The sequence below is a fragment of the Megalobrama amblycephala genome, linkage group LG6 (genome assembly GCF_018812025.1).
Source record: "Megalobrama amblycephala isolate DHTTF-2021 linkage group LG6, ASM1881202v1, whole genome shotgun sequence".
Lineage (NCBI taxonomy): Eukaryota > Metazoa > Chordata > Actinopteri > Cypriniformes > Xenocyprididae > Megalobrama > Megalobrama amblycephala.
Window position 1 is genome coordinate 38,174,308 of NC_063049.1, and position 20,924 is coordinate 38,195,231.

Genomic DNA, 20,924 nt, shown 5'->3' on the forward strand with positions numbered 1-20,924 from the left:
TCTATACTTCTACTTGAGTATTGAATGTGAATACTTTTGACACCAGTGTTATTTAGTGATGGCCAATTTCAAAACACTGCTTCATGAAGCATCGGAGCATAAACGAATCAGTTTGTCGAATCATGATTCAGATCGCGTGTCAAACTGCCAACGGCTGAAATCACATGACTTTGGCGCTCCGAACAGCAGATTCGACACACTGATTCATCTGTGCTCCGATGCTTCCTGAAGCATTGTTTTGAAATCGGCCATCACTAAATAAGTCGTTATTTTGTTATTTTTGGCGCTCAAAAAATATTCTCGTCGCTTTATAATATTAATATTGAACCACTGTACTCATATGAACCGATTTAAATATGTTTTTAGTACCTTTATGGATCTTGAGAGGAAGTGTCCATTGCTCCCTATGGAGGCCTCACGGAGCTATCGGATTTCAACTAAAATATCTTATAATTTGTGTTCTGAAGATTAACGGTCTTACGGGTGTGAAACGGCATGAAGGTAAGTAATAAATTACAGAATTTTCATTTTTGGGTGAACTAACCCTTTAATGGAAAATGTCCAAAAAGAAGGGGGATAAAACCTATGGAATAAAACCTGTATAATTTAAAGAGTTGTAATGAAAAATGGTCATAAAAATGCATTCTTACTGGTAACATTATAAAGTGACGCACTTCACATAGAACTTGAAGTAACCCTTAGAAATTTGGGACAGTATTTGACCATTTTCTCAGCAAATATTAGAAATGTAGTTAATATGTACTATATAGAACTTGTTTAATTAAATTAAATCCCCAACATTACAAAATATCAGAAAGAACTATTTCACATAAACAGGGCATTGTGTCATGTTTATTAAGCTGTTGTTTCTACAAAACAATAGTGAATATCCCTCCGAATAAATGCAAACGTTCAATTCAACAGGCCTATGAGAACTTGATGTTAAATCATCGCCCCCTAGTGGCCACCTGGAGACCATTCACACACCTTTAATACAGAAAGATCAGTCAACAGAAAAAAAAAAAGTGTATTCTACAACGAATCTCTGCAAACAAATATAGCTGCTGGACACTAAAATAATTAAAAGAGAACAAATAAAACAGAACATAACTGCAGATAAACAAATTTAACTACAGATTTCATCTATAGCCAGTGTAGTTTTATGCTTTCTACAATAATTTGGTTTAACAAACTCCATGATAGTTCTAAAAGCACACTGAAATAAGTCTTCTAATGTTGCTCAGAAACGCAACTCCAAACTGCATTTCACCAAGTAAAATACATCTCTCTTTACAAAAATTCTTTACATTTTACCAGACCGTTTAATCACAGAAATCCAATTGAAAACTGAGCAGCTGTGAGAAAATACATCTATTGTTACAGTCATAAATACAGTCTCTGTAAGTAAATGAAGACACGTTTTGACAGTACATTCACTGATTACAGAAGATCATAAATAATTGCACTGTGGTGACCTCTTCTTGAATCAGTAACACATTTAGAGGTGCATGTTGAATCCTGATTCCATCCTCAAACCCTCTCTGAAACAGATGAGGTGAGGCCGCTCCTTTCTACAGTCCATTTGGCAGTTAAAAAAAACTCAAACAAATCTCTTGTGCTCATCAAAGTGAGTTCATGAGTGTGCGTTTTCTCCCATCACTCTCACCACGCCACAAACAACAGCTTCTGTGGATCGCGAGATGTGTCCTAGAGTTCATCCTGTAGGGAAGAAAATAAAAAAGATGCTATTAACAACAAAAACTTGCTTTCGATGATTATAAAAACAGGATAATCAAGATAAAATTAGCTCCATTTGAGTTGGGAAAAATCTGCTTATTCATTGGACATCAGGCTTTCAATCATGTTACATCCTGCCTAGAGGCTGGCTTCTATGTACAGTGATTGGTCGAGATCTCAAATGGGCATGATTTTGTAACAAATGGCCAATGATTGAATGGGTAGTACATATGATATCACAGTCAGTCGATTTGGCATTTTAGTTGAATGTTCACAATCTTGAGCTCATGCATATTGTCAGTTGTAAATATCATAATATAGAGTTTTGATCTTGGTTAATTGTTTGTAATTTCAGATTCTTATGCAATTTTTTTTCACATTAAATTGGCAACAAATGAGTTTGCTGCATTTACTGTGAACCAAGCCACTCTAGAGCAGCGAACTCAATCAATATATTCATTTATTTTATCTCACACTTTACATTTTTTTTTTATTGTTTTTCAGCATAATTAGGGCCCGAGCACCGATGGTGTGAGGACCCTATTGTAATTGCTCAGTCAGTTATTCTTCTTCTTCTTCGAAATGAATCGCATTTTTGAGGGCCTAAACATGCTCAAACTCATGAAACTTTGCACACGCGTCAGAAGTGGTGAAAATTTACGTCTGATATGGGTTTCAGAATTAGGTATGGAAAAATGGCTCGATAGCTCCACCTACAAAAGTTCAATTAAGCGCCCTTCGGTCTACATTTCACGTACCAGTATGGCATTCGGTAGACACATGTAACAGCCCAATACCTACAATAAAGTCTCTTGGAGCAAAATCTGTAAACCAAACAGGAAGTGAGATATTTTGAATTTTCTCTGCAGAATTTTTGCCATTTCCACATGTTGTACTTTAACAAACTCCTCCTAGAGTTTTGATGAGATCAACATCATATTTGGTCAGTCTAATCTAAAGGCCTTTGTGAAGAAGAGTCTTCGCTGAATGGCGTGTCCGTGGCGGCCTGACAAAATTCGAAATTAAAACAGGAAGTTGTTGTAACTCGGGCATACAATGTCTGATCTGCCCAAACTTTACAAGTTTTATTAGAGTCCTAACCTGAAGACGTTTACATGACAATATTCAGTTACAGTCATAGTGCCACCTGTGGGCAACAGGAAATGACATATTTTACACTGTGATTAACATCATATTTGGTCAGTCTAATCGGCCTTAGTGATGTTAAATTGCAATTATCTTGAGTTTTCGCTGAAGGGCGTGTCCGTGGCGGACTGACAAAATCTGATGTTTCACCATGAAACAGGAAACTGTTGTTCTCACAGGCATGTGTGATAAGAGTCCTGGCCTAAAGACATCTATATGCCAATATATTTAGTTAGTCATAGCGCCACCTGCTATGGCTTCATGGCAAGAATAACATTAAAAAATAAATACACATAATTAGCACAGTAATAGTAAAAAAACAACAGTTCATAATCAACTCACATAAATATAACAAACATTATATAAGATTTTTCATTTCCATATTTGATAAAAAAAAACTTAAGATTGTTCCTGGTGAAACATCTGCTCCAAACTTTATGTTAAGTCCTGGCCTAAAAACATCTACATGGCAATATTCTGTAATAGTCAAAGCGCCACCTGTTGGCAGCAGGAAGTGTGGCACATCGAAATGACTTTGCCATGTTTCTCCTGTATTTACTCGCTTACATGCATGTTGCCCACTGTTTTCCTAAGGCCACCGGGTGGCGGTGAGCCCAGGTGCGAGGGCCCTTTCATCGCTGCTTGAAGCTTTAATTATATTTAAAGGTGCCCTAGAACCCCTTTTCAAAAGATGTAATATAAGTCTAAGGTGTCCCCTGAACGTGTCTGTGAAGTTTCAGCTCAAAATACCCCATAGATTTTTTTTAAAGGTGCCCTAGATTCAAAAATTGAATTTACCTCGGCATAGTTAAATAACAAGAGTTCAGTACATGGAAATGACATACAGTGAGTCTCAAACACCATTGTTTCCTCCTTCTTACATAAATCTCATTTGTTTAAAAGACCTCCGTAACAGTCTTTTTTTATGTTGTTTAAGGCAAGCGCGAGCTCTTGGGGCATGGAGCACGAGAATTAAAGGGCCACACACCCTGAATCGGCGCATTTCTAATTATGCCCCAAATTAGGCAATTAAAAAAATGAATAAAAACAAATCTATGGGGTATTTTGAGCTGAAACTTCACAGACACATTCAGGGGACACCTTAGACTTATATTACATCTTTTAAAAAAAAGTTCTGATTTTTGCCATAATTGAGCAGCCCTTGATTGAAACTGGAATTGTTACAGCACAATTTTTCAGATTCAACCGTCTTACATTTGATGTTACAATCATTTCTCAAATGTGCATACACGTGATTCAAAGAACGAACCTCCGCACAAAAAACATGCGTACACCTCTCTTCAATATTTCAAGTCTATAAATCACAACCGATCTTGATATTGTGTGCAGCTGAATGGGTTCAGATCTACGCCTTGTTAATGGCCCCTAATTAACGTTGGTGTGGATTTTAGCGTATGCACACTCTATAGTGAAATCCGTTTTGTAAATGAGGCCCTAGGATTCTAGAAATGATCTGTGCATGTGATGGAGGAATGCACAGTGCATGCAGGGATTGTGAACTCAATAGCCCAGAATTCCCAAAATTCCCAGAATTTTGCAACTCTAGTTAAAATCATAGCAAAATTATTCCTAAACCAAAAGCATTGAGATCCAATAGGCAGCGAGTATCTTACTTTAAGTTTGGAAGACTTTCCCTGTAAGGCTAGCTGCTGGAGTCTCTGTTGGAGAATGTCTGCGATGACGGCGGCATCTCTGCTGTTAATATGCTCTCCTCCATGATCTCGCTAAAAGAGTTTGGGACACAAAGATAGAGAGGTTTGAGTAAGGTTCAGAAATAACCCAGAGTGCACCTGTAACAATATGATGGCTAGCGCTTGTGCCGTACCCGTGTGGTCCCTAGGTGGGGGTAAAATCGGACAGTGGGGTAAGCCTTGATCCCAGCGCTCTGGCAGGTCTGGTAGTGTGCTTGGCAGTCCACTTTGCCAGCTCGCACAGTTCCCTTCATCATCTGCAGAAGGGAGGAATAGATGGCTGATGCTGGTGAATTATTCATGATCAGAGCACCTGCACTGATTGAAGCTAGTCAAGAGCCAGTGAAAATGTTCCTGTGTTGCATTTTTTAATTACAATTGCACTTATTGCATTTTTAAATTTTCAATATGAGTGAAAAGTCTCAACTGAATTGGCCTTTTGCTTATTGAGATTACACAGATACACAAGACTACAAAACGTGCAGGTGTGCAAACTCGGTTCTGAAAGTATTTTCCCCATTCATTTTTCCCAAAAGGATAAAAAAAGAAGAAGCCATAAACAAAACCAACCATTTGATGAGTTACAATATTACAAACTTTGATTTAAAGCAAAAAAGTATTTGAAAAATGGACAAAAAGACAAAAGGTACTAGACTTGTATAACTTTAATGAAGTATGAAATGTATTACCCTGGCAAGAACTTCAAATTCAGGGGCAAACTGCTGGCATGGGCCGCACCATGGGGCGTAGAAATCCAACACCCAGTGATCCTTCCCGCCCAAAACCTTTCTCTTAAAGTCCTCAGGTGTCAGATCTACTGAGGCACGAGGCAGCGAGCTGCAGACAGAAGAGTCCATGGGTTAGGGGTTATGCAATATAGCAATATGACACAATTCACTGCGAATAAAAATCATATTTTGTTATAAAAGCCACATGCTAAAATTTTACAGAAATCAATTTAATCAAATCTTTCCCATGCTTACGAAAACGATCAATAAAATAGTTCAAGCTAATTAAAATGCTGGTGAATTACTTTGTGAGAATTAATCTGGCTCACCTCAAGGCCCAAGACTTGAGTGAAAAGGCATCCCGGTGCCATCCACTGTAGCTCCTGTTAACAATGGGAGAAAGAAACAGAACTTGTTTAACTGAGGTGTAACTGTATATGAGGTAGAGAATGTAAAGCACACGCACTGGTACAGGTCTCTGCGGTTGCTGTTCTGAGGGAACAGGCGGATCTCTGGGTAAGCACGGACACTCTCGCTCTGGCAGAAAGAGTGGTGTCTCTGGCAGTCGACTGTTCCCACGTTTACAATCCCACTCAGCATCTAGAACAGACACAGCGGTAGGGTAGTTATGATCTTGGCATTTTTGCAAGGAATTAATTGCCAAATGACTGCAATAAATTATGTCTTTTTTGTTCACGTAAAGTGTAATCTTAAAACCTTAAGAAAAAGTCACTTATTCACACGGAACTCGGAAATATTTAAAATGAACACCTGTAAGGCTGTGCAAAATAGATATTGCACAGGTTAAAATTATATGAGTAATATTTCATACTAAATATTATATACAATTAAATTAATTCTTAAATATTAATATAGAATATCTTAACATTAAATAAAAAATAATCTAGAAGTCTAAAAGAAAAACAATCTTTAGGCCAACTATACTTTTTAAATCCAGTACAATTATTACTTGTTATATTGAATGTGAGCATAGTATTATGCCAAGCTGACAGACTCTAATAAAATCAATGGGTGCTTCAACTATTATAACTAATAATGTATTAGATCAGGGGTGTACATACTTATGCAGTTAGGTTATTATACGGTTTTTTTCTTCTTTTTTTTCAGAAATTTTAGTGGCATAGCATAGGTTGTAATTTTTACATTCAGTGAGCAAAAGTTCTGATATGATTTATGTCGTAACACTTTACAATAAGTTTTCATTTGTTAACTAGTTAATGCATTAACTAACATTAACTAACCATGAGAAATACATTATACAAAATACAAAATTGTTATTGTATTTATTAATCTTTGTTAATGTTAGTTAATAAAATTACAGCTGTTCATAGTTTGTTAGTTCGGTGCATTAACTAATGTTAACAAATTACAACTTTTGATTTTAATAATGCATTAGTAAATGCTGAAATAACATTAACTAAGATTAATAAATGCTGTAGAAGTATTGTTCATTCTTAGTTCATGTTAACTAATGAACCTTATTGTGTTACCAATAAGGTTATGTAGAGTGTTACCATTTGTGTTTCATATTTTTACGTCACTAAAACCAGCTGTTAACAGGAGTGTAAACTTTTTATATCCACTGTGTGTATGTGTGCGTATATATATATATATATTATATATATATATATATATGCTTGTTCAATATAAAATATAACATATGTTTAATTATATTTATTATATTATAACCTAAGTATTACAATATAATAATAATAATAATAATAATATTTTAATTGGTATTTATTATATGATGAATTGGTATTTATAAGTATAAAAGTATAGTTAATAATAGTAAACTGGACTTCATATGAACATTCAGGATTTTAAGCTTTGGATGAAGGCAGATCTTTTAGTTTTTTGTTTATATATTGTTTTTTTTTTCTAATTACACTTTGGACAAAATCTCGTCCTCTGTGTTGTTAGGTGGATAGTTACACAAAAGAGTGAAAGTGCACCTAGAATTCTCAATTACTTTGCTTTTCTAGTATTTGTGAAAATGTAAAAAAATAAGTGACAAGTGCACAGTGATTGTGGTTATCACACATCATGATTAAATCAAACATTTGTGGACAGGTGCTTGTGCAATAAGGGCTTTCATATCAAAATCATATACAACTGCAAAAAGCAGTAATAAAAAGGAAAAAAAGGTAATGATTTAGCACTCAGATGGGCTGTCAGTGTAATATATGAGGGCAGATACCCGTGCCATTCTCCTCCACTCTGGCAGCAGGGCCTGACAGGGTCCACACCACGGAGCGTAGAAATCCACCATCCATGTCTCTGAGGACTTGCGTCTCTTCACCAGTTCCTGGAATGACTCTGGGGTCAAAGTCACCACCACAGGGTTCACCAGGTCCTGCAATAGACACAACAATCTATTCATTTAAACAGATGCGTGTGTAGTGTATGAATTATGAATGAGGGTATGAAGAAGTGTAACCATAATCTGTGCCTCAGTCCTTTCTTACCTCTATGAACTCCAGGATGCCGTCTGCAGAGTGATGGCCCTCATACTCATGAATGCTGGACTTGTTGAAGATTACAGTTGTTGGATATGCATGAATGTTGTACTGAAGAAGGGAGAGATGCAAAAGATGAGAACTGGCTATCACCTGAACGTTCATACTCTTGTAAATATAAGTTATTATAATTATTATTATAAAAAAAAAAAAACATTATTTATTATTATAAAATGTTTTGCGATTTTGTTGCTAGCGGTACAGTAATGACACCCTTCACCTAACGAAGAGAAAGTAACAAGTTACATGCTGTGGTTTCCTGTGGCAAAGATTCAGGAAGTTTTGCGATGATTCTATAAACAGACCTGTTACCTGAGACAGGAAGCTAATGAGGATCTCAATCCCTATTAAGTACACGCTCTGCAGGAAACCACATTATTACGCTAGAGAAACCGAGCACATGATGCCACCAGCTTCAAATCTAAGCCATCCTGCCCAATCAACTGTCAAATTCTGCAACATTTGAGCGAAGGTGAATATCTTAGTACCATGTTGCAGAGCCCCTCATGTACGGTACAGTCCAGAGTCCCAAACTTCAGCTGTCCAAAGAGCTGGACGGAGGCTTTTCTCAACTCAGGGAGAAGAGCTCGGCATGGCGGACACCACTGTAGGACAGAATTATTACCCATAATAAAGGAGCCAAATTTCAAATGATGCTTTTAATGTATGAATTTCACACTCTGTCAGTAATGTTCACTGTGCTTGCCTCCGCAGATCGTTTCTCACCCTACTGAGCTTGATGTACTGTATCAAGGAAGTTACCATGGTAATGTAAGTACAGTATGTGCTTAGCAGATAATCATTAGCATTCAAATGGAGGCTTCAGCAGAGCTTTAGATGTATTAACTCACAGGAGCGAAGAAATCAACCAGCCAGGGCTCCTTCTCGTGGCTGGGGAAGTTCTCAGGTCTGAGGGTGGTGACGTGGGCATTCACACTTTCTTTTGCAAAGGCCACAACATTGTACAGGGCATCCTTACCTGGAGATTTAACACAAAGTACAATCACATACATTTTAGACTAATACCAAACTAAATTTTACCAAATGTTTACAGGTTTTAATGTCTTTTAACCCTCTGATGCAGGAAATCTTTAAAAGCCATTCTTTGCTATTCAGGGTGTGAAGTTACATCTAAACAACATTTGACCTTTATTTACTACATTAGTATTATGTTTGGGTATTAGAATTTTTTTTTTTTTTTTTTTTTTTTTAGAAATTAATGCGTTAAATTAATCAAAATCGACAGTAAAGACATTTATAATGTTACAAAGAAAATTATATTTCAAATAAATGCTGCTCTTTTGAACTTTCTATTAGTCTAAGTATCCTAAAAAAATTATTACGTTTTCCACAAAAATATTGAGAATCACAACTGTTTTCAACATTGATGATAAATGTTTCTTGAGCAGCAAATCATCATATTAGAATGATTTCTGAAGGATCATGTGACACTGAAGACTGGAGTAATGATGCTGAAAATTCAGCTTTGCACCACAGGAATAAATTAAAATATATTAACATAGAAAACAGTTATTTTAAATTGTAATATTTCACAATATTATTGAACACCGATGTCTTTCAAAAAAATCTTACAAACCCTAAAATTTTGAATGAAAGTGTATATGATTGCCCTCTTCATATGCAATTGTATATTTATGACAACAAATGCAACATGACTTCTCACTCACACTCTCCATCTCCCTCTCTGTGACATATAACCTTATGAAAAGAAAAATGTTACAAGCATTAATTTATTTAATTTAATAATTAATGCATCAGAGGGATAAAAAACACTTGTCTTTGTTGATATTTAGATGCAGAATATTAAGTCTTACTAAAACTCACCGTGGTAAATCTCAAAATCATGAATTCCAACCCCTTTAAAAACAGCCACACAGGGCTTCTGGATATACAGAGAAGCACACAGCTCTGAATCTGAGACGCAGTCCACCTTCCCCACCTGTGCAAACAGATGAACGCAATAAATCCAACACAACAGCACCATATACCAGAACTCATATGACCTATGTACTGCATAAAACAACTGTAAAAACAGCAAATGTTCTGTCACCATTTACTCACGCTTGTTGTTCTAAACTTGTATGATTTTCAGCCTCAAAAAATAGGTGAAAGCACCATGAAAGTACTATAAAGTAGTCCATATGACTTGCCTAAAGTTGTCTGAAGCCATACAATAGCTTTATATGAGAAACAGACTGAATCTTATAGTTTTAAAACACTTGGAATATATTGCGAACAAGTCATATGAACTACTTTTATGGTGCTTTTTTTATCGTTTTTGCTTGAAATGGTAACAAGCAGAGTGACCACTCTTCAAAATGACTACTTTTGTGTTTCATGGATAAAAGTCAGTCATATGAGTTTTGGACATGAGGGTGAGTAAATTACATAATTTTATTTAAGCTAACTATAACTAAAGTCAAGATCATACAAAAAAAATAAAAAAAATAAAATTAAATAATAATAATCAAGAACCTGTATGTGAGAATCCTTAAGAAGAGCTTTGAGTTTTTTATACTCATGTGTTGCCAAATTGTTGTGTCCAAAGGAGAAACTGACGAGCCATCGGTGATGAGCCAATTTATGCTGAAATGACAAAATCAGAAAAAAATTGACCATTAGTAGGGTATCTTTCATGACATTTCCAAACAGATGCACATAATTATGCCACGCAATCATATTTCATCCAGCGTGTCAGTTATTGTGCAAACAGAGATACTGCAAGCAGTTCAGGGTGCGGTACAGTTCAGTGCAAACAAGCACTTTTTCTACATCTTTTCCTTGTTCTTATGAACTTCATTAAAAGTCACTTGCACTCTTACCTCAAAGCTGCTCTTTGTAAGAATCTCCAGGTCAGGCAGATGCTGCAACACTTGTGCATATATCTCTCTAGTATCCAAACTCTGGATAAACTGCAAGGTTAATAAAATCAAAATGAAAACCAGCTCATCAGATTTGCTTAATTAAGAACTACTACAACAGGATGCACAATATTAAGGGTACATTTACACGACAACGATGTACTAAAAATGGAAAGGTTTTTGAGAAGTTTAGCGTACAGATGACAACGTTGTCAAAATGATCCCCGTTCACACAGATCCACGAAAATGACTAAAAATGCTGTATTATGCATTCCAGACCAGTAGTTGGCACTGTCATTTTGTAAAAAAACACTACACACTTACACATAGGCATTCTTCTACAGAGCGGTGAATACAAACTGTAAATCTTAACTTTGCTGAAGAAGCGTTAATAAACTCACTGAACATGTAATGTTCTTTCGCATGTGCATGACATCACCGTTTTCACAAATTTGCATTATTATAGTTAACATGGAGACAATAACGGTATAATTTTCAAAAAATTGCACTTTGAAACCCATTTTCAAAAGTTTGCATTTTCAGACCCCCAAAACCCTGTTGTCGTGTAAATGAATGGTCTAAAACGCATAAAAAGTTTTCTGTTTTTAGTTGAAAAAGGTGTCATGTAAACACCCCCTTAGAAAGAAGTTCCCTACCAATACGCTGCCTTTCTGAGCAAGGGAACTGCCAGGGGGAAAGAGGGCTGTTGTGCTAGTGGTGATCTCAAAGCTCTCACACAAATCTGCCTGTTTGGAGCAATCTATCCATCCTACATTGACCAGACCATCCTGTAGAGAGAAACACATGTTCATTCATGCTCACAACAATTACATGCTTTATTAAATGCTTTGTTTACGATATGCGATACTTGAATTGAATTTGGTTAAACATGATCAGCTCAACGCTTACCAACATTCCAGCTAGCTTCCGTCTTGTCTGAGGTTCCAGACAATCTGGAAAAAAAAAAAAGTTATTAGTGACATTTTAAGAAAACAAGGTTTTGGATTCCTAACCTTATGCTTTAGTTGCTGTCTCACCCCCAGTGTCTGCACAGAAACTTATCAACCAGCCGATTCTTTCAGCAAAGGCCCGTTCAATCTCATTGGAAATGTTCCCTGAAAATGAAAATCCATTTTACATACAATTTTCAGCATAAATCAAAGGCAGTACAACATTAAAGACTATATAATTAGTGTACAAGACTATATAAAACGTAATACTTTTGTATAAATACTTTACAACAATATATTCACAGTTTTTTTTTTTTTTTTGCATTATTGTAACGTGAATTGAGTGGAAACATGCATAAATTTTAATGAAATTAATGCCGCAATGCAAAAAAGAAATGGGAGAGAAAAGAAATCTTTATCCAAAATAAAACTTATTTTTTCATTTGAATTTAGGGATGAACAGTAGTAAATACCTAATGAAAAGGAATCTAAAAAGGTGTCGTCACACCAAATTGCACAAAATGAAAAAGTATGAAAGGGGTCATCATGACATGGATTTTTTAAAATGATTTTAATGTGTTCCTTGAGGTTCACTTATAATGTTAATCAAGTTTTTTGCACAAAAAAACAAATAATGTATATACGTAGGAAAACTTATTTTCAATCCTCATTCTGACCCTCTGTCTGAAATTATCCATTTTTAAAATCGACCCGATGTATGATGTAGGTGTAGCGTAAGCTTAGGTCAGAATAGACACCTCTGGCGAAAACCATGTAATTCTCTCGTGCACATGCAAAGCAGGAATTTTTCTTACAAAAACCAATCGCTTCACTTCAGAAGGCTTTTATTAACCCACTGGAATCATATGGTTTACTTTTCGGACACTATTTAATGCCATTAAAAAGCTGGGAAGAGCCAGGATATTATTTAGTATAACTCTGATTGTGTTCGGCTGAAAGAACAAGTCATATACACCTAGGATGACTTGAGGGTGAGTAAATTATGGGATCATTTTCATTTTTGGGTGAACTATTCCTTTAAGGGGCAGCTCCTCTAGGGATTGTCAGTAAATGCCCACTGTTATGATTGGATAACGTCATTACATTGGAAACCGTATCAACACCCACTCGTTATTACACGCAACTAAGTGTTTTGAAAACACTTCTGGTTTGCGATGTAGCTGCTGTCAGATCCAATTCAGCCGATTGCTTCGTCTTGTTCTTTGCGAACTCTCCATTACACTTTGCAAAAACATCTGCAGTCAAATTCTCCGAACAAGCATATAATCCTCCGACACAATCCATGACTCCATTAACAATAAACTATCCACTTGTTCCTGAAGCTGGTATCCTTCTGAAGTCTCAACAGAAACGAGCAAATCAGCTGTTTAAACGGGACATATCCAAGCAAACATTCCTTTATGCTTTCATTTACTCTTCCATTTGTCTTGTTGTCGGCAGACTCAAGGTATAGTGAATGCGCATCTGTATACTGTATCCAGTGTAGACAGCGTCAGAGATTATAATGGGTTCTATTTGCTTTTGACGCAACGCTCACATCCAGTGTAGGCAAACGTTAAGTGACTGAATGCCCATGGCCGGAGCCTGTGGTTGCTCTGGAGGCAGGGATGTGCAAATGTATTTGCCCATGTGACATCATTTCTGGAGCTTGATTAAATAAATGATTTGTTTATAATGAGGAGGATGTTTTAAGCTATTTTTAAATACTTTCTTATTTCTTGGGCTTTACTTTTTGACTTTCTTTGTGTCTTGGGATTTTTCCATTGTGCATATTATGTACCTACCTAGACAAAACAAAAAGTAGTAGTCCTTGGACACACTGACACTCTCACACACAACCAGAAGTTGAAGACACACATTTATGCACATAAATTTCTTGTTTGTTATTATATTTCTTGAAATGCCATACATGGTAAGGTTTGATTCTTAAAGGGATAGTTCACCCAAAAATGAAAATTTGATTTTGATCTGCTTACCCCCAGCGCATTCAAGATGTAGGTGACTTTGTTTCTTCAGTAGAACACAAATGATGATTTTTAACTCCAACCGTTGCCGTCTGTCAGTCGTATAATGCGTGTCAATGGGAACTCCATCTATAAGAGTAAAAAAAAAAAACATGCACAGACAAATCCAAATTAAACCCTGTGGCTCGTGACGACACATTGATGTCCTAAGACACGAAACGATCGGTTTGTGCGAGAAACCAAACAGTATTTATATAATTCTTTACCTCTAATACACCACTATGTCCAACTGCGTTCAGCATCCAGTGTGTGAGGTCTGAATGCACTCTGACACCAGAAGTGATCTCTTGCACACATTGACAGATATGCGCGAGAGATCACTTCCGGCATCAGAACGCGTTTTCAGACCTCACACACCAGATGCTGAACGCAGTTGGACATAGTGGTGTATTAGAGGTAAAAATTATATAAATATTGTTCGGTTTCTCGCACAAACCGATCGTTTCGTGTCTTAGGACATCAATGTGTCGTCACGAGCCACAGGGTTTAATTTGGATTTGTCTGTGCATGTTTTTTTTTTTTACTCTTATAGATTGTGTTGCCATTGACATGCATTATACGAACTGACAGATGGCAACGTTTGGAGTTAAAAATCATCATTTGTGTTCTACTGAAGAAACAAAGTCACCTACATCTTGGATGCGCTGGGGGTAAGCAGATAAACATCAAATCTACCTATGATTGAGATTTTAATCAAACAGCTATGAAATTTGCAGGATGTTTTAATGGTACAAAGACCTCTTCTATGTCAAAAGATCAAGGCAAGCTTGATTTCTCATGCCATGACCCTTTAATGTATGAAAAAAAGCATGGTAGTCTCTTGTGGACATAGACCACAAGTGAAAATGCATCTAAATACATAAATCTTATTACTTAGTATATTCACCTTTTGCTTTTTCGAGAGCAGCAGTTGAGCTGCATGAACTTCACACGTCCTGAATATCTATTTTATTATTTCCTGATTTAAATAGGAAAATAAATAAATAAATTCAATACCTTGCCATAGTTCCGTCACTTTGCTCTTCACAAACTGCATTGCATGTTTGGTGAGGCTTGATTTTGTTCTGTCGCCATAGTATTTCTCTGGATTCTGTTGGCATGATTGCATTTTATTAGATATTAAATGTAAACATATATTATGTATATCATTCTAATAAAGACAGAATGTTCTCACCATTCCTGCTCTGAACACATAGAGGCTGGGGTAGCTGCTGATGCCTTTGCTACGGCACAACATGCCATTATCACCGCAGTTCACGGCACCGATCCGAATCACGCCGTCCATTTCCTTAGCAAACTCGCGCCACTGTGGGGTGTGTTCACTTGTCAGTCAAATAAACTCAAGTACCTATAACATTTCTGAAATGTGTGCTGGGGTGGAATTGACTAAGAGAAGGAGAAAATAGAGTTACGCACCGTGGGGGCAAGGTCGTGACAGTGCGAGCAGCGTGGGAAATAGAAATTCACAAACCAGACCTCTCCGGAATTTACAGCTGCATCTATGGAAAAAGACAAAACCAGTGTCACAACACTCCACCATTGGCAAAAACAGGTTTGAATAATACAAGATCAGCTGAAAAGCACTGAAGGGTGGATAAAATATTAAAAAAAGACAGTTTTCAGGTCAGATCTCACCCCAATTCAATATATTATATATATATATAAAAAATTGCATAAAGAAAATGCAGTCTGTTTTTAGCCTTTTTTGTGTTTTTTCATAAACATAATCCACTTCCACTTCTTCAAGTAATCAAAAAAAAAAAAAAAAAAAAAATTAAATCTCAAAATCATTTATATAGTATTAAGTTTATACAATCACATTTATTATACTGCATTTAATTTATGCTGAATTAATTTTTAAATATTAATTATTATTATTATTATTAATGACACCATTAACAATAATGAAAATTGCACAAATAAAAATATAAAGTAAACGTCTGGATGCATAATTTGAAAAACTGGAGGAAAATTGTCATAGAAATAATGTCACTGCACAAATTGTTAATTTATTTCACGAAATATATAATTAATTTTTTATCTTTTTGATTTTAGGGTGAAATATAACTTCTTTTTTTGTGTGAGATTCAGTCCAGCATACAAATGATTTTTCCATTTGCCATAATCTGGTTAATTTAAGATCATAACTTACCAAAGTCCCCTCTGTCTAGTGTAGTAATTTCTGGATCATCATCATAAATTCCTGAAAAACACAACTGCATGGTTTTTCCTCCGATATAGAGATGGCATTTCTTCCTACGCATTTACTCTATGAAATAACATCCACAAAACATAATGCAGAGAACTGAATTACCAAAATCATATCTGTAATAGTTCCAGCTTTCATATCTTCCTCCCTGCTGTTCATCTTGCAGGCCCTTCTCTCCATACTTGTCGTATTTCTTCCTCAAGTCCTCGTCCTTCAGCACCTCATAGGCACGATTGATCTTCAAGAACCTGTCGTGGGCTGCTTCATCATTCTAAAAAGACAATAGCAGCGTTCTCAGAGTGTCACAAGAAAGGAAGACACACAGTCTGGGTGGCATGCCATAATAAATCTACTCACAGGGTTTTTATCTGGATGCATTGTGAGAGCAAGCTTTTTGAAAGCCTGCCGAATCTCACGCGTACTGGCCTCTCTCGAGATACCCAGCAACTTGTAGTAATCTTCATCGGAGGAAATGGAAACGAAAAGCCATACTGCGATGAAGACAAACAGCAAAGACTTCCTCGAAGGTCTCAAATGATTCTGGAATGACTCCATTGTTGAAAGTAGTTGTTGATATGGGTCTTCAGTTTCAAGGTTGGAGAACAGCTTACAGGAGTGTGATGATCATCCTGAATTAATACACCTTGTAAGTGATGACAAGAGAGTGGAAGAAAGAGAAAGAGGAAAGATCTCAAATGAACACGTAGGTGTTTACAGAGGGCGGAGCTACTTTCTCCTGCCATCTCTGAAATAATTCACATCACTCTAACCATTTTTTTTTTTTTTTTTTTAAATAAAATGACTATTAATACATAATTAAATAAAATATCTCATTAATCTCAATTCTCATTACTGTAATAATAACATAACACAGTATACACATTATAATTAAAGGCAGTTCAACAAATACTACAATGTATGCTTGTTTACAACTTATACATATTACAGTTGTCATGAAAAATATATATACAAATACATAAAACATACTAAACAATATTTAATCCGACGTTGACTGAAACTCATTTAAATCTGGACGTTAAATTAAAGCTTTAGTATTGTGTCGAGATCAACTAGGGTTAGGTGTGCAAAGCTAAAGCTGCAAACTAGTCGGTTTAATTTAACAGTTCACATTTAGATCCATACTAATTCATTTTCGTGTGTTAGTGAATGTTTATGTGAGATTACAGACACAAGCTGTTAGATCATAAGCAGGCTAATTACTGCATTCCAGTCCAAAACTTTTGATCAAAAGCCACAAGTGATTCCCCGAGATAAATGTGAGTAACGTTAACACCTGTATTACGATATAATGTGTATATCGTCTTACCTATTCTTAAATGTTATTTATCACTCCACTAGTTCTCCCTTAATTCATGATCTTACTCACCGAATCGCCGGTGTGTCTGCAGCAGTGTGAAGAAAGAGGCCGAGAGAGAACAACAAACCCCCCGGAAGTACGAATTTTTCAAAATAAAAGATGTGCTCGATATTACTGAATTTGTTTCTCATGATCTTAAAGGATTAGTTCACTTTCAAATTAAAATTTCCTGATAATTTACTCACCCCCATGTCATCCAAGATGTTCATGTCTTTCTTTCTTCAGTTGAAAAGAAATTAAGGTTTTTGATGAAAACATTCCAGGATTTTTCTCCATATAGTGGACTTTGGGGTCCAAACGGTTGAAGGTCAAAATTACAGTTTCAGTGCAGCTTCAAAGCGATCTACACGATCCCAGACGAGAAACAAGGGTCTTATCTAGAGAAACCATCACTCATTTTCAAAATAAATAAATAAATATATATATATATATATATATATATATATATATATATATATATATATATATAAGTTTTAACAATAAATGCTCATCTTGAACTAGCTCTCTTCTTCTTCTTCTCTATTAGAATTCTGGCAGTGTAGACACTGCTAAGTGTATTACTGACCTCCACAGGTTAAAGTTTAAACTAATTGTTATATACTATTGAACTAGCATATTGTATATGAGAATTTAGAAGAGAGTTACAGGTAGTTCAAAATGAGCATTTATGGTTAAAGCGTATAAAATTAAAAAAAAAATAAATTAGAAAATGAGCGATGGTTTCTAGGGGTGTCCTCGACTACGGATTTACATAGTCGAATCCGATTCGAATCTGATTGCGTATATTCGACTGATAGTCGAATCATAAAGGGGGGTGGGGGGGTGTCTTGCAAAACAGCAGTCCACTAGAGAGTGCGCACGGACTTTGAAATGTTTGCGCGCTGAACTGTGCACGAGATGGAGCGGGACACGGAAAATGAAGTAGGCCTGGCTATAGTCTACCCGCGGCTTAAGACAACTTTTATTTTCTTTTTACACACAGCACAGAGAAACATCTTATAAACCAGGGGTCATCAACTATATTTGTCCAAGGGCCAGAATTTTTCTCTGCAGACACTGTAAGGGCCAGATACTCATAATATAAAATAAAATTCGAATTGTATCCTAATATGTTATTATTTGATATACTAATTCTAATTCCAAATGTATTTTATTTTTTACATATTACCTGTACTGCAGCAAGCCACCAGGGGGCGATAGCGATATTTTAGGCTTCATATTTGTGAGGCTGTCAAGCTGTCCATCACTGTCACGCAATTGTGCGCTAATCCCAGGCAAGGAAAATTTTGACATTTGTGAAAAAATGAGCATGTGAAACAATAAAAGATGTTCAATGAGAGAACGCGTTTATCGTCATTCTTGACTGAAGGCAGGCTATGGCACAAGCTACTTTTCAGAAGGGTTTTTTTCCCGTTAGATTTAAAAATAAACAAATATGGAACGGACCCGAATATTCAAATATTCGTTCGGTGGGTTGGTATTCGATTTGAAAATTTGATATTCGAATATTTTTTTATTTTTATTTTTTGCACACCTGGGATCCCCCGCGAAACGATTCTCATTCCCCTTGAATAAGGCCGGCGACACACTGGCTGCGTGAGCGTCTCAGCTGCGTGGCGTGTCCGTTTTTATTTCGGCTCCCATATTTAACAGGTTGGAGTTTGCACACTGAGACACGCGTCTCAGGCGCGCTCGAGCCACGCGGAAAACGCGTGCATGCTAGAAATAGAACCGACGCGTGTTCCAGCAACGGGAGTGTTCAGAACAGCGGAGTTTGTATGGACCGAAGTGCATGTCTGAGCTTGTGTTTTGTTGCTTTGACACTGTGGAAAATACAATAATAGAAACAAAATGTATTAGCATTTTTACCCGTTATTATCAATCTAAATTAATCTCGTTTTTAATTTAACTTAATTTCGTTTTTCTTTATTTAAATTTCATTTTTCTTTATTTAAATTTCGTTTTTTCTTTATTTAAATTTCGTTTTTGTTTATATAAATTTCGTTTTTTCTTTATTTAAATTTCGTTTTTTCTTTATTTAAATTTCGTTTTTCTTTATTTAAATCTACCCTTACTGTGCCAATTTGTTAGTCAGAAAAATATTAGACTACCTTAAAAGTATTGCTTAATTTAACAGACCTGTGTGTGTGCGTTTTATATCACTAGTGCAGTGTCCGTTCTCGGAGCATAAGCCCTGCCCGCGTGAGGTGCGCCGCTTCCCGCTCGCGCTGTTCTGACTGTAGTTTACTAAAAGTTTATTAATTCTGAATGTGTCGCGTCTCGCGTGTCCATCTATATTGCACCAAATGCGACACTGCACTGCCTTGTGAAGTCGATTGGATGAATGGTTCTCGAAATAATAAAAATGCAAACGGACATACAGACACAGATTCCTGCCTTTATTAGAGAGAAAAATATGTTCAGCCCCTCTCTCCGAAGAGTCGATGTTCATTACTACCGAAGCTTCGAAGCTCAAAAAATGGTATTCGGACCAGCCCTAAACTTTTTTCCTCTTACAAGGCTATTCCTGAATTCAGTATTATTCTGGGGGCCGGATGGAAATCTCTGGCGGGCCGGATTTGGCCCGCGGGCCGCCAGTTGACGTTGCATGTTATAAACCAACCAAACTGCCTGTCAAGTGATAGACGAAACTGACAATGATTTTATATTTTTTAAACAAATGAAAGGCAATCTGGATAAACATTCACAGCCACGGTGTACAGAACACTCTCAAAGATATAGAAGAAAATGAATAAAAACATTTTGGACAAATAAACTTTAAAATATATATATTAATAACTGCAGAAAGGCCAGACTGCAGATAGATATATATTTCATATGTCGGCAAATCAAATTACATCGCTAAATTGCCTGTGCGAGCTTTAACTAATCTACAGCGCAACATTGATGCACCAAAAACCCAAAAAAATTGTTAATTTTATTTAAAAAAATTAGCCTATCATTTTTTTTTATCAAACATTAATTTACAGAATTGAATTAGAACAGAATACCGTTCAAATAAATGAAAATAGCCTAATTAATAAAATGAAATGTGATCAAACTGCAAAATTCAGGGGAACATATATTCAAAACACAAGCCAGAAATAGTTCAATTAAATAACCCAGAGTGATCAATAAATAAATTAAAATTAAAGAAATTATTAAAACAATGAAAGTATTGTCAACTTGTCTTTTTAACTGCAGAGACAATAAACGCTAAACTGGAGTGGCAGTCTTTTTAGCTAAACATTAACAGCATCCAAAAATCATATTACATCCAGCTGAAATAGTTTGAAATCACTTGTAGCTACCCTACCTGATTGAGAAACAAAAATCCAGTCTTTCACGCGATCTGCCTATGTCCGTTTGAGTCTTTTCAAATAGCGTGCTAGTCAGCTAACATTAGTCAGCTCGTTGGCCGGCAGAAGCGCGCCGCAGTGTTTGTCGTTGTTGAGTTCTAGGACATGAGCTGTTGGCACAACTTGCATCATAAATTTTTTTGATCATCTTTTCCCATTTCAAAGTGCATCCAATTCTACACTTTATCCCAGACATTGTTGAAGATTTAATCCCTGCCGTAAAGATGCTCATCTGCCG

The 20,924-nt window shown here is 36.2% G+C and overlaps 1 protein-coding gene and 1 long non-coding RNA gene across 4 annotated transcripts in view; one reads left to right on the forward strand and one right to left on the reverse strand.

Moving 5' to 3' along the window:
* Positions 1–8,713, forward strand: part of LOC125270669 — a 23,720-nt gene extending 15,007 nt beyond the window's left edge. For both annotated transcript variants that reach the window (XR_007185403.1, XR_007185404.1), the window contains exon 4: positions 8,578–8,713. This is a non-coding gene — a long non-coding RNA (uncharacterized LOC125270669). The remainder of the gene's footprint in view (positions 1–8,577) is intronic.
* dnajc10 (DnaJ (Hsp40) homolog, subfamily C, member 10) lies at positions 833–17,442 on the reverse strand. Of its 2 annotated transcripts, none has more exons than XM_048194532.1 (23): positions 17,337–17,442; positions 16,307–16,592; positions 16,055–16,220; positions 15,893–15,943; positions 15,157–15,239; positions 14,915–15,046; positions 14,737–14,830; positions 11,783–11,860; positions 11,655–11,698; positions 11,402–11,533; positions 10,707–10,796; positions 10,360–10,470; positions 9,709–9,823; positions 8,715–8,842; positions 8,352–8,468; positions 7,813–7,914; positions 7,545–7,700; positions 5,790–5,923; positions 5,653–5,706; positions 5,285–5,432; positions 4,730–4,852; positions 4,518–4,628; positions 833–1,719 (listed from the first exon to the last, which is right to left on the reverse strand). In XM_048194532.1, the coding sequence occupies exons 2-23, from the start codon at positions 16,502–16,504 to the stop codon at positions 1,708–1,710; spliced, it is 2,379 nt and encodes a 792-aa protein (XP_048050489.1). In that variant the 5' UTR covers positions 16,505–16,592; positions 17,337–17,442; the 3' UTR covers positions 833–1,707. The 2 variants fall into 2 exon arrangements, with proteins under 2 accessions (XP_048050489.1, XP_048050490.1); XM_048194533.1 differs by having other exon boundaries at positions 17,277–17,387.
* Between the last annotated feature and the right edge of the window lie 3,482 nt (positions 17,443–20,924).

Coding starts and splice junctions, on each gene's coding strand:
- dnajc10 (XM_048194532.1), bottom strand. CDS start 16,504: ATGGAGTCATTCCAGAATCATTTGAGACCTTCGAGGAAGTCTTTGCTG. Junction 15,944..16,054: donor CTATTACAGATATGATTTTG/GTAATTCAGTTC, acceptor TGTGTTTTTCAG/GAATTTATGATGATGATCCA. Junction 7,915..8,351: donor ATGAGGGGCTCTGCAACATG/GTACTAAGATAT, acceptor TCCCTTCTTCAG/TACAACATTCATGCATATCC.